The sequence below is a fragment of the Ursus maritimus genome, unplaced genomic scaffold (genome assembly GCF_017311325.1).
Source record: "Ursus maritimus isolate PB19 unplaced genomic scaffold, ASM1731132v1 scaffold_87, whole genome shotgun sequence".
Taxonomy (NCBI): Eukaryota; Metazoa; Chordata; class Mammalia; order Carnivora; family Ursidae; genus Ursus; species Ursus maritimus.
In genome coordinates, this window is record NW_024427074.1 from 23,528 (window position 1) to 37,520 (window position 13,993).

At 38.1% G+C, this 13,993-nt stretch overlaps 1 protein-coding gene and 1 pseudogene across 1 annotated transcript; both read left to right on the plus strand.

The window, feature by feature from the left end:
• The first annotated feature begins 429 nt into the window (after positions 1 to 429).
• LOC103680206 lies at positions 430 to 3,949 on the plus strand (annotated as a pseudogene).
• An 8,831-nt stretch (positions 3,950 to 12,780) lies between these two features.
• Positions 12,781 to 13,754, plus strand: LOC103680207 (olfactory receptor 11G2-like). The gene is given in 2 exon segments (XM_008709739.2): positions 12,781 to 13,428; positions 13,431 to 13,754. Coding segments are annotated over 2 exon segments (936 nt in total). The 5' UTR covers positions 12,781 to 12,816.
• The last annotated feature ends 239 nt before the right edge of the window (positions 13,755 to 13,993 follow it).

The window sequence follows — 13,993 nt, forward strand, 5'->3', positions numbered from 1 at the left end:
GGAAAGGAAAGGAAAGGAAAGGAAAGGAAAGGAAAGGAAAGGAAAGGAAAAGAAAAGAAAAATGCCCCGACCACAATTAGTAATACATTATTTTGACCTATTGAAAACTGAATGACATTTCAGAGTCAGTAGTAAAACTGTTAGGCCTAAAAAGGACCTTTTCTAACTTTATGGAACTTAGAGTCCATATGTGGCTTTCACATATTAAAACAAATTTATTCTGAGTCCCTCTTTCCATTCATTACCAGTTATGTATTGTCATGGCTTCGACGTTTGTTAACTGCCCCATTCAAAGAACAGGGCATTTGGAAATGTGGTTGCTTCAGGAAAGACCACATACTGAAAATGCTCATCCTGAATGAGAATAGGGTAAAGTAACGCAAAGGTGTATTAGATATTTTATGTCTGCTTTAAGTTTGCCTTCAAACGATGAATACTTGGTATCTGAAACTTAGCCACAGTCCCAAGTCACACGTTCTTAAAATCAGAGAGGCAAGGGCATCTAGAAAGTGTAAGTCTATGGTCCAAGAACCAGAGCCTCTTCCTCCCACAGCTGAGGCTCTCAAAGACCCACTGTAGTATAAGACATAAACTAGCAGGATCTTGGGAAATTATATTGGCCACATGAGTTCCCCATGTCGTGAAAATCATACAAAATCCAGAAAAGATCTATCTCAGAGAGGGAAGTTTTGTACACAGTTTAGAAGTTCCAAACTATTACTCAGTTTGCTGGTCCCCGATCATAAATCTTCCTCTCAAATCAACACAAGAATGCACTATCATCAAGGACTTTTCCCCTGACACTTCTGTCATTTTATTCAGGGAAATCTTACTGTTTTTGAATACTCCAAAAGACCACTGTCAGACTCCTTGCATAACTATGCCAACTCTCAGAAATAGTTTGATTAACTGATACTACATTCCAGATAATGCACATGGATATTTTTCACGTTCCTTATGTATGCCCTATTTACAGAGGCTTCCATAACCAAGACCCAGGAGTAAGGGTGGGATTATATAACAAAGGTTGTGCTTTGTGGTGTGGTGTGGTGTTTTTTTTTTTTTAAACTCAGAAAAACATGAAGCCGTTATGCAAACGTGTAACCATCCAAGGTCATTCTGCCTTGAGGCACTCCCAAACAGCGACTATAAGGGAGCAAAAAAAAAAGTTTTCTCTTCTTTTCAAGTTTCCTGCTACATGTACCTTAACATTAGAGCAGTAGTATCAGGTTCCACAGTTTATGGAATTAGAATAGAAACAGAAATAGAACATCTCTACAAAACAGAAAATTTTGTAGAGTCATATCCCCAGCCCAAACCATCAAAGACTTGTTTCCACAAAACCACATTAATGCTCATCTATCCCTGAAATGTACCCACCCTAGGTGGCTGGGGAATTATAGTAACAGAGGTGAGCTGCAGCTATTTCCTACAATTTGAGTGTTTTACTCATGAAGCTGGTAGACTGCCTTACCAAACAGAATAATTGAGATTGTTAACTCCCTCAAAAGAGAAAGTGATTCCAATAGGCCCAAGGGTCGCTGCTCCAAGGCCACACAATCTGAGTCAGCTTTGCCCATAGCCCTGTTGGTGTGATCTCTTTCTGGGAACTGAAATAAGTGCATTATTCATTCATTTTATAGGTATTTATTAAAAGCTACCTAAGTGCAAAGCATTATGCTAATTCCCAAGCATTTCCGGTACACTAACTTACACAAACTGACTTCAAGCCTACGAAAAATTTCGATACGAAACTTCCTCTTCAGAAAGATGCTTCTGAGTGAGCCTTTCAAAGAATTCTCTCTGGGAGAGGCACATTGGAAATGTAGGTACAGTAAAGAAATGCCTTATTTAAATTATAAGGCTGATCACAAGACTCAATGTTCATGTAAGATGAACAACAAACTCCCCAGAAGTGGCTGTAAATTACATCATGCATTACAATGTTCTCATAAATCAACTTTGGGGACCGTTTTCTTTTTTTTTTTTTTTTCCTCACTTCTGGACTACTCTCTTGAGAGCAGAGCAATTTTGATATAACCAGCTACTTTAGGAAAAAAGTTCTGACAAGAAGAGAACCACCCAGTCCAATATCACCAGAAGGAAACAAAAAAGGGAGAAGCCATTAAAACAGTCTATACAGCATTCCCCTGGCCCTGGTAAACATTGACCTTAACATTAGAAAAGAATGTAGACCATCAGAGCTCTTGTATATGGTCAATAGAAGTGAAAAATAGTGCAATAAGAACGGAACATTGTTTAGTTTAATAAAGTTGAAAATACACACTTCTGTGTCCAGCCTATAGAAACGAGTGCAAGTGTGAACCAGGAAAAATGAACTATGTCTTCATAGAGTTATTCCTGGTAGCTTCAAAGTGGAAATAATTCCTCTAACTGGTGGTTTATTCATAGAATGTAATAATATAGAGAAGTAAAAATGGGGAAACTACAGATAATGCAACAACATGAATTTCACAAACCTTACTGTTGAACAAAGAGGTCAGCCAAAAGTATAATTTCACTTATGTAAACTACAAAAACAAGCAAAACCAAATACTTTTGTTCAGGGATGCATACTTAGTTACTAAAATAAACAAAAACAAGGAAGTGATTACCATAAGGAAAGGACAGTGTTACAATTGGAAGGATAGAGAGGCAGAGGATACTGATTGGGATGGAGCATGAGGGAAGGTTCTAGAGTGCAAGTGATAGTCTCTTTCTTGACCTCAGTGGTTACCTCGGACATTTATGTTAATGATCAAGTTATAAGCTTATGTAGTAAGTATGTTTCCATATATTTCACAATAAAGAAACATCTCTGTCTACCCACTGATATTCACCAACTTCTTGTGTTTTTCAGTCCAACAACTCAACTAGAACAGTATTTCAGGATTAGACAAAAATAGTAATTACTGAGATATAAGTGTTTATTGCATTCCACTGGGTGGTTTTGATATACATCTGGGTCCCTATCTACACAGACATTCAATAACGTGATGGTCTTTTCACAGCTCCCAGACCCACGAAAATCTCCAACACCTCCAGCATCATCACTGGCTTCAACCTCCTGGGCTTCCCTTGCCCCAAGGAAGGGCAGATCTTCCTCTTTCTGCTCTTCTCGGTTCTCTACCTCCTGACCCTCATGGGCAATGGGTCTATCATCTGTGCTGTGTACTGGGATCAGAGACTCCACACGCCCATGTACATCTTGCTCACCAACTTCTCCTTCCTAGAGATCTGGTATGTCACCTCCACTGTCCCCAACGTGTTGGCCAACTTCCTCTCTGACACCAAGGTCATCTCCTTCTCTGGGTGCTTTCTCCAGTTCTACTTTTTCTTCTCCTTGGGCTCTACAGAGTGCTTTTCCTTGGCTGTTATGGCATTTGATCGGTACCTTGCCATCTGCCAGCCTCTACGTTATCCAACCATCATGACAGGACGTCTCTGCACCAATCTTGTGGTCAGTTGCTGGATACTTGGTTTCTTCTGGTTCTTGATTCCCATCATCATCATCTCCCAAATGTCCTTCTGTGGATCCAGGATCATTGACCACTTCCTGTGTGATCCAGGTCCCCCGTTGGCCCTCACCTGTCCTAGAGCCCCTGTAATAGAGTTAACTAGCTCTACCCTAAGTTCTCTGCTCTTAGGTATGCCCTTTCTCTTTATCATGGTGTCCTATGCTCTGGTCCTGAGAGCTGTGTTGCGGGTTCCTTCAGCAGCTGGATGAAGAAAAGCTTTCTCCACCTGTGGGTCCCATCCGGTTGTAGTTTCACTGTTCTATGGCTTAGTGATGGTCATGTATGTGAGCCCAACATCCAAGCATGAAGCTGGGATGCAGAAGATGGTGACTTTGTTTTAGTCCATAGTAACTCCACTCATCAACCCTGTAATATATAGTCTGAGGAACAAAGATATGAAACATGCTATAAAGAAATTATTGGGAACCTAAAAGTAAGAGTCTTGGTTTAAAAGATTTGCGGACAGAATCTGTTTTTAATTTCTTAGTTAAAAAGAAGACTCACATCACTCAGAAAATTGTCTATATTATTTATGAACTTTATACACCATACAGTTTATTTCCTAGATTTTATAGATTTTATATTTTTTCATTTGTATTTAGCCTCACAAATTACACAAGATTATAACTCTATGGCAAAACCTAAAGTTTTCTATTATCCTTTCAACAACAACAAATGACCTAATTCTTCTGATTGAGCTTAAATTTCTGCCCTCCAGAAACTTAATGTTGGTAGCATCAATTATACACAAAAGATTAATAGCCCAATATATATACACATATATATACATATACATATATATATATATAGATCTGAAGATATAAATATATATCTTCAGATCAGTAAGAAAAATAGCATCAGTACAAAAGAAAAACTGCCAAATGTATGGAAAATAAATAGCAGATGTTTTCAAATATCTAAAAAGACATTCTATTTTATTCAGAACTGGAGGAATACAAAAATTGATGAAGATAAAACATCATGTGGGCGAAAACAGCAATCTCTTCCCTTGCTAGTACAGCATAAGTTGTTACAACAGCTATGGAGGACATTTTGACAAAAACTATCAAAATTTAAGGGACTTTTGACTCAGCATTTCCACTCTTAGATCGTGATCTGAGTAGTATACTCACATGTAAGAAAAATGGCCTATGTTCAAGAATATTGACTACTGTTTCTAATAGCAAAAGAGTAGAACAATCTAATTTCCTATCAATTAAGGATTGAATTACTATATATCCATAGAATGAAATATACTATATAACTGTAAAAATGAAGATCTGTACATGTCTATTGATCTAAAACTATCCTCAAAGTACATCATTAAAGGAAAAGCAAGATGGAAAAAACTCTCTATCTTGGGCTATCTTTCATGGGGAGAAAGATTATGGGTAAATAGATATTTGTGCTCATAAATACATTATATGCTTCTTGAAGAAGAAAGAAGAAAGCAGAACAGTGATTGCTTTTGAGAAAGAGAACTGGGTATTTGGGGCCAGGAAAGAAGACATTCACTGCATATGCTTTTGTTTTTTTGAAATTTCTCTCTATAAGCATGTACTGGATTTAAACAGACATTTAAACAATCAATGGTTTAACATTTAAAAAATAAATTTTAAAACTATTCCACTATGAAATTAGACCAGAGAAACATTTTTTCATAATTCCTTGATTCTTTGGGAAATTAGGAAGAGGACTGATTGTTGATGGAAAATGAAAAAGAAGAAAACTGACAACCTCTTGATGTCATCTCACTAAAATTCTTTGGTTCTGTTAGAACAAAGTAGAAATGTCTTCCTCCTCTGAGGACCTATGAGAGTACATAAACTATGAAAAAGTGAAAGTGGCTATATTTTTATTCTCGTTGTACCATTTTTCTCCATGAGCCCTTACTCATTAAAACAACTAAATATAGTTAATACGCTAGGGACTGAGCTAGAAGATGACTAACACACAGACGTGAGGAAGACATATCTCCTTCTCTTGTGGGGCTCACAAACAAGTGGTAAATGGACAAGATGTGCTAGCAACAAAGAAATCATAAGTTGATATGGGAGCAAGTGAAAAAAGAGTACGGTAAAAGCCAAGAGTATTAAGGGGTGAGAAAGCATGACAAGTTCTGAAAAATGCATTCAACCATTCAGAGATCACAATCTATCTACAAGTATATTGCAATACACAGAAAAGAAGCGTTTCTAGAATAGGTGTCCATACGGCACTTACTACTCATGATTACTAATCATGATTTATGATTGGCAACACCTATTGATATACTAATGAGTGATGAACATCCTTAATCAAGGTAACTATGGCTCCAAGATGCAATATAATTCACAATTCAACAATTAAGATAAATAGATGTTAAAGAGAATCGGAGAACAATAAAAAATGCCTGGCTGACTGAGCATAATTTTTAAAATGTCTTTTGCATATTGAAATATAAAAATCAATCTTTGAAGAACAAAGTACAATTATTATACTAATATTTAACATATTACATTCAGAACTTATTCTTTCAGCCAGAACACCAAAATAGTTTAAATGGCAATGTTGAGGTAATAATATGGAGGTCTCTTTTTCCTATTTTTTTCTAATCTTAGGCTTTATTTTAAAATGTTTCTCTATCAAGTAATTATACATTAATAATTTTATTTGTTATAATAAATTATCTTTAATTATAATAAGAATGATAAATCTGGCTCAGAGTTTCCCAGTTCAAAAGAACTGGCATAACTTACGGATATTCATCTACATAAAATCTCACTAACCAAGTTGTCCCTTACTTTCTTGTAATAAAGCTTATCACTTCAAAACGTGTTTTCTGAAATTTCTCAGAATTAAGCTAAGAGAGAGCGCTAAGTCCCTTGAGAGAATGGGGGCAGGGCAGGAAGTTAAATAATGAACACTTCGGAGTGGCTAGCAAGAGAAAGCCCTCTTGGCCCACCAGCTTCATTTCAGTCAGTCTCATGGGTACTGTACTCTGATATCAGCTGATAAGATGTAAATCGTGATGAAGTCATTCTAGCAATACGGCAAACTGAAGACATATCAATCATAGACTGCAGGTTCCTATGCCTCACATTCCAAGGTAATATGTCCCCCAAAAGTTGGCATTTTTTATTGTTACTATTTAAATGGATTTATCTAACAAGTGTAAATGAACACCTAGAGTAAGTTGGTCTGCAAAAGATAATAAAAATCACAACTCAGAACCCAGTTTTATTTAAATACAGATACAGATACATACATATGTAAGTGTGTATGTACATTTGTGTGTGTATATTTGAGAAAATATGAAAAATAATTCTAAAGAAATAACACAAAGGATCAATACACTACAGAAGAAGTTTCCACATTTTACGTCGTGATAGACCACATGAAATATATTTGTGGTCATAATTAACAAAAAGAGAAACAGAGAATTTTGTTACAGCTGATCGTTGCACCTACTGTTACTAACAGCATACGATGATGTGCAAATATCTTGAACTTCATCCTTAAAAATAGCTGACCGGAAACGTGCAGGAAAAGGAGAATATTGTGAAATAAACACCATCAACTCTCCTGAAGATTTAGTTGTCACCGATGTTTTTGTTTTCCATCCTCTTATGTGACAAGTTTCCCATATAAAGTGTATGCTTTTAAAGTAATCATTGCTGAAAATACAAATACAAGCCAAGACTGATTGAAATTTGCAACAAGTTTTTCCCATCTACACATTATAAATGGTGATTAGGTGCCTACGTCAGCACACAGTATCCTATCCAATCCATGATGTACTTGCTCGTAGCATAGATGTGTTCTGAGATCTAAATACAGGTACCAGGAGGGGTAGGAATAGCAAATAAAACGGAAGAAAAATAAGCACAGAAACACATGGATACTCTTGCATACAATTAACTTGTAAACCTGCTATTTGGATATTGAATTCAGCTCACTCCAGGTGGGTTCTCCTGCTTTCGGAGTCAGGGTGTTCTTTCAAGCCTTTCAGAGGGTAAAATGACTCACTCAGCAAATACGTGGCTGGAATTGTGTGTGTGCATAGGTAATATGGCTGGAGCAGGGAACTCTGAGAAGCAAGACTTGAAGATAGGGCGGAGCTGTGCTGCAGGGGCTTTACTGACCAGGCTATAGACTTCGAGTTTTACACTGTGGGTAGGGGAAATGTCAAAGGTGCTTCAACAGGATGTGAGATGTTTAGGAGGAAATCTCCTTCAAGGAGTGTGAGCTGTGCTAAAAGATCTGCTCCTTTGTTGAGGATGAAGAAAAATTGAAGTCTACGCCCCAAGGGCAGCTTCTCTGCACACTGCTGCAGAATGACCCTGCTATGTGGCCCCCTTGGCCAAGAGCATCCTCAGGCTGGTAAGTGTTCCAGAGAGGCAGGATTCTTCAGTGAACCTGTTTTAACTCAGAACCTTGATCTGAAAGAAGAGGAGGTCATGGTGGTCTTGGGAAGACAGTGATTCCACAGTCCCTTGGCTAAGGTCCCCCAACCGATCTGTTTCTGGTAGGGAGAAGGGGAATCTGTCCCCAAAACCCACGATTGACATCAATGTGTCAGAAGGCCAAAAAATAAACTTCTGTAACACTGGTACCTTATCTAGGGTCCTGTTTGGCAGAATTTCCCTTGAGCATATGACAGATATGCTGAACAGGTTGGTGAGGGAGCAATTGCTATTGATTGCATCTCTGGCTATCTCTAAGGTATTTAGACCCAGTAAAAATATTACTTCCTCCACCACTGGGGAAAACAAAGACAGAAATGAAGGTACAAGGGTCTCCAGAGAAGGTAGGGAGTAAGCAAGGGAATAAGTAGCACAGACCTGTCTCCTGGCACTGTTCCCCTTCTAGAAAGAGTAAATGAATCCTCAAGGAGCAAAAGACAAACTCTGCTTATAATTCCTGGATCCTACAGCACATACATCCACTCATCTCCATTCCAACCTATTTTACACCTTCTCTCCAGCTGGTTACCACAAAGGCAACTACTTCTACTCTCAGAAAAGCCTATAAGAAACTGGCTGAGAAGTTTCCGTTGGGATTCCCTTTCCTGCTTCAGGAAGGAAGGGACTGTAGTGCTTAGAGAGGGAAAAAATATTAAAATAGAGCTGGAGTATCTACATCTCTGAAAAAAGTTTCCCGCTAATTCTGCTACAGTCTTACAAAACACATCTAACATTTATTATATGCCAGATATCAACAAAGTGCTTCCACCTTGTCAATTCATTATATCATTTAGCTGTCTTTATACCAACCCTTCGGGGAAGGCATTATCACCGCCATCTGACATTTGAGGAAGCTAAGAGATAAGAAGTAACTGGCCTGTAGAATTTCCCACAACAATGCAGTGTAAGTGCTGGAATTCGAATCCTGGGCTCCCATATTCAAATCCCGGGCTACTTCTATTATGCCACATTGCCTACAGCTTATCAGCAATGGATAAGTACACTTACTTTCAGGGGCTTCCAAGAAAGTTTCTACAATGGGATAGAGGGCTATATATCACTAACTGGTTGCCAGGCATTTTACAAATACTATTTAATCCTCAAAGCACCCTCTGGAGTCAATACTCGCACTCTCTCTACCTTACGGAAAAGAAACCAAATCATAGAAAGATGAATATGCATTCACAGCTGGAAATGGGGAAGGTAGGATTTGACCCCAGATGTGGTCCTCCATGGAGCAGCCCCGCCTGCCTACCTCCCCCCACCCCTGTCCCTCCCACCAGGTGTAAGGCAGAGGGTTATGCTCACAGGGAAATTGGCTGGCTGGCTGCCTGAAGAACTTAACTAGTGAGGATACCAAGACTCACACACCATCGTGTTTCTGGGACCAGCTGGATGCGTCAAGATTATGGATACTAATTTCACAAGTTAAAAAGTGAAGCTTCTTTGTTTTGTTTTGTTAATTCTCTGTCGGAGCAGCCTGAGTGCATAGACACAGTTGAGGCTCCCATGTTCATGTTTCCACAACGTTGGCCACACCATCTCTGAGGCCAATTCAGGGGGACCCAGCCAACTTAGACTGACAGTTAACACAGCATCTGCTTTCTACGCTTAGGACACCGAACTGAAAAACGGTGAGTAACAAAACAGCTTAGCAGAAATACCTCTATCTTTAACCACATTGAATTTCATTAGTATTAGCATAAAATATTTTACACATTTCCTATTTTCCAAGACAGTTTTGTCAGGCTATTACCTGGAAAACTATTCTGCAAGCTGTCCTGTGTCTTGTATCTTCATATATAATTAATACAACATCCAGCAAGGGTTTTCATTCCAGGATTATATATCACTTCTAGATTTGCAAGTCCAACTATCCTGTGCAGTCTGGGCATTCCTAGAACAACAACAAACATCTCAGACATGAATAGGATTAAGAATTCTGTGGTTCAGTTCCCACTCTACACTTAAGAAACTAAGAGATGTTAAATTACTATGCTAGATCCATAAACAAGTTAGTTTTTTTTTTTAATCAACAGAATTGAGGCCTTTGTCTTTCTACTTTTCCACTCTGCCAGCCATTCTTTAGCAATTGAAGAGATCACTTAAAAAGAGAAGAGCTTCTCTTACCAAGAACATTCAATCTCTCATAACCCCCTTTCAAATAGATTCCCTGAAATCTAGTAATTCAAGGTAATACACAGAAGTTACTGAAGAATACATTCCTGCAAATTTCACTCACATTAATTTTTGGTTCCCATGGTGTTAGATTCCCTGAAATCTAGTAATTCAAGGTAATACACAGAAGTTACTGAAGAATACATTCCTGCAAATTTCACTCACATTAATTTTTGGTTCCCATGGTGTAAAAATCACTTTCATATAAATAATATCATTTTAAGGCTTAGAACATATTTCTCCTAAAATGACTTTTATAGATATTTTTAAAAGCTTTTATTATTCTCTTCATTACAAGTCATGTATTTTTCCAAAGTTTCATATGATACATGTATTTCATAATCAGAAAATTTTTTTTGAAAAAAAGAGCAGTTATACAATTTATTAAATACCTACTATGTGCCACAACTATAATCAAACAATGAATTCAACAGACAAGTACTCTGACTTCATTCAACTGGCAAATACAACAAATAAGTAAAGAAATAAAATAATTTCAGATCTTGAAAAGTGCTAAAAAGAAAACAAATAAAAATTTAGGAACGAAAGAATGGCAGAGGAACTAACATCGAGTGTTCTGAAGAAGAGAATATTTGTAGTGAAACCTGAAGAATGGGTTCCAGAGGAGATTCCCAGACCAAGAAAAAACAAAAACAAAAACCTAGAGTAAAAGCACCTGGTCAGAGATGGGCTTCGCTTATTCTAGTACGGAAAGAAGGCCCATGTAACTGAATAAGTAGAAAGAGGGAAAGGCAGACAAGGGGAAAAGGAGGAAGAAGGGGAAAAAATGGTGAAGTAGGTGAAAGCCGGATCATTGAGGGGCTCATGCTCCATAAATAGGAACTTGGATTCTATTCTAGGTTGGGGAAGTTACTGAATGTTTTTACACAAAGAAATGACACAATCTTATTTACATTATTAAAAGGTCAGTATAGCTGCTGTAGAGAATTGCTTGTAAAGACACAAAGGCAGGAAGAAAAGAGATCATTCAGGAGGCTTTGTAGTAATCCAGAGAAATAATAATGGTAGTTTGAACAAGGAGGTGCAGGGGAAAGAGAAAAGCAGATGCATCAAGACAAATTTTAGAAAAAGAACAAATGGAAATTGCAACTGAGTTATAAAGGATGAGAAAGGGAGATATGAAATTAAAATATACAGAAAAAAAAGAAAACCCTCAAAGATTTACTCAACTATCCACATTTCCAGTAATGAGATGGTCAAATAGATGACTGAGTATAAATTGAGATTTGAGGAAACCCAGCAACACAATCCAAACCAAAAACACACAGTCACTACTAAGCAACAGATTCCTTGAATTGATTAAATCCAGGTATCATGTCTGTAAATTAATATTATAAACTCACAAGTTTCATAAAATTTCTGTTTTAACTTCTGAGACTGGATAGCCTGAGTTCATGGGTTATATCAAATCCCACCCTCTGCTGCTTGTGAGTAAGCAATGTACCAAGTCACTCCAATATTAGTTATAACACATTCTACAAAAAGACAGGCAAATTAGGATAAAAATTTTTCTCCAACAAAGGCAAGAAGTCCTGAATATTTTTATCCTACATGAAAAGAGTTGTTTTACAAATAAGAGATTTTAAATAAAACCTGCTTTCAGCTCCCCTTTATGAGAAATAAGTATATAATCATTTGGAACTTAACCTGAGCTCTGACACCGACGATTTCAAAGCTAGGCGAACGCATACAGAAGATGGAGCTCATAATGCAGTCATCATCTCCCCATCCCTTCCAATCCTAGCAGAGGCCAGGAAAGCCTTGTGGTAATACACATTGAGACAGAGATGGTTAGAATCTTAGGGGATGCATGAGTACCCCTTAACCTGGCAATCAAGTCAATGTCCTAAACAAACTTGACCAGAGAAGGGGTTCCAGCACACCACTGCATCCTTACCCCAGAGAACAGACCTTTTCCAATATGTTCAGATTATTGATGCTAATTTTATCTTTTAGGATATCTACCCAAATGGCCTTAGGTGATATTTTTTCAGGTAGTTTTCTCCAGCAAACTTGATGGATTTGCCCAATGAATTGGGACAAAATGGCATTAGAGTGAATCACCAGGTTAGTTTAAAATATAGCTAAATGTCAAATAATTTTTAAGTGACATCAAAAGTCCCACATTTTTCTTGCTCCAGAATCACATGACGAACAAGGCACCTGCCTACAAGCAGGTGCATTAGGTGACTGTTCATGGAGTTCCTAAAGGCAATACATTTATCCATTCATTAAAAAAAAAAATTACAGAAACCCTTCTAAACATGAAGATCATCTGTACCCCCAGTCACCTCCATGACACTGCTGCTGGACATAACAAGAACCTCAGCCTACTCTTAAAAAGGCATTTGTCAAGAAGAGAGTTAACCCAGTATATTTAGTTTAAGAGGAGAGAAAAAGAATTACACATAGTAATGTCAGTCTACACTGCATTCTCCTACCTGGGAAAAGCTAAATGCAATAAGGATTTTTAATCTATTTTGTTCACTGCTATATCTCTAGTATCTATAAAAAAATACCTAGCAAACAGTAAACATTCATTAAATATTGAATTCATAATGAATAAATAAACTAATCTCAGTTTCTTCTTTGGACAAAGAAAATGGAGTCCTGAGTCCTGAGTCCTGCTGCTGTTCCAGGAATATTCAGTAATTATGGGTTCTTTCATCACTCCCAGATACATGAAAATCTCCAACACCTCCAGCACCATCACTGGCTTCATCCTCCTGGGCTTCCCTTGCCCCAGGGAAGGGCAGATCCTCCTCTTTCTGCTCTTCTCTGTTCTCTACCTCCTGACCCGCATGGGCAATGGGTCTATCATCTGTGCTGTGTACTGGGATCAGAGACTCCACACTCCCATGTACATTTTGCTCACCAACTTCTCCTTCCTAGAGATCTGGTATGTCATGTTGGCCAACTTCCTCTCTGACACCAAGGTCATCTCCTTCTCTGGGTGCTTTCTCCAGTTCTACTTTTTCTTCTCCTTGGGCTCTACAGAGTGCTTTTCCTTGGCTATTATGGCATTTGATCGGTACCTTGCCATCTGCCGGCCTCTACATTATCCAACCATTATGACAAGACATCTCTGCACCAATCTTGTGGTCAGTTGCTGGATACTTGGATTCCTCTGGTTCCCAGTCCCTATCATTGTTATTTCTCAAATGTCCTTCTGTGGATCCAGGATTATTGACCACTTCCTGTGTGATCCAGGTCCCCTATTAGCACTCACCTGTGCCAGAGCCCCAGTAATGGAGTCTTTTTTTGGATGATTTTAAGTTCCTTACTCTTATTTATTCCTTTCCTCTGCATCATGGTGTCCTGTGCTCTGGTCCTGAGAGCTGTGTTGAGGTTGCCTTCAGCAGCTGGACGAAGAAAAGCTGTCTCCACCTGTGGGTCCCATCTGGCTGTGGTTTCATTGTTCTATGGCTCAGTGATGGTCATGTATCTGAGCCCAACATCTGAACATGAATCTGGGATGCAGAAGCTTGTGACCCTCTTCTATTCTGTAGGAAGCCCACTCATTAACCCAGTGATCTACAGTCTGAGGAACAAAGATATGAAACATGCCCTGCAGAAATTTCTAGGAATATAAAAATTTTGACCTTGGTAAAAAAAAAGAGAAAAATCTTTGGGTAACTGGCCTACCTTCATACTTCTTCAGGTGAAAAAAAATTAATAACCAATACCACTCTGAGAATTGTTCAAACTTATCATTGAACTTATTCATTGTGGGTGTTTATACTTTTCCTAGAATCATCAGAGCAAGAAAGGACTCAGAAACATTATCCAATTCCCTCATTTTATAGATGAAGAAGCTGGAGAATGGAAATT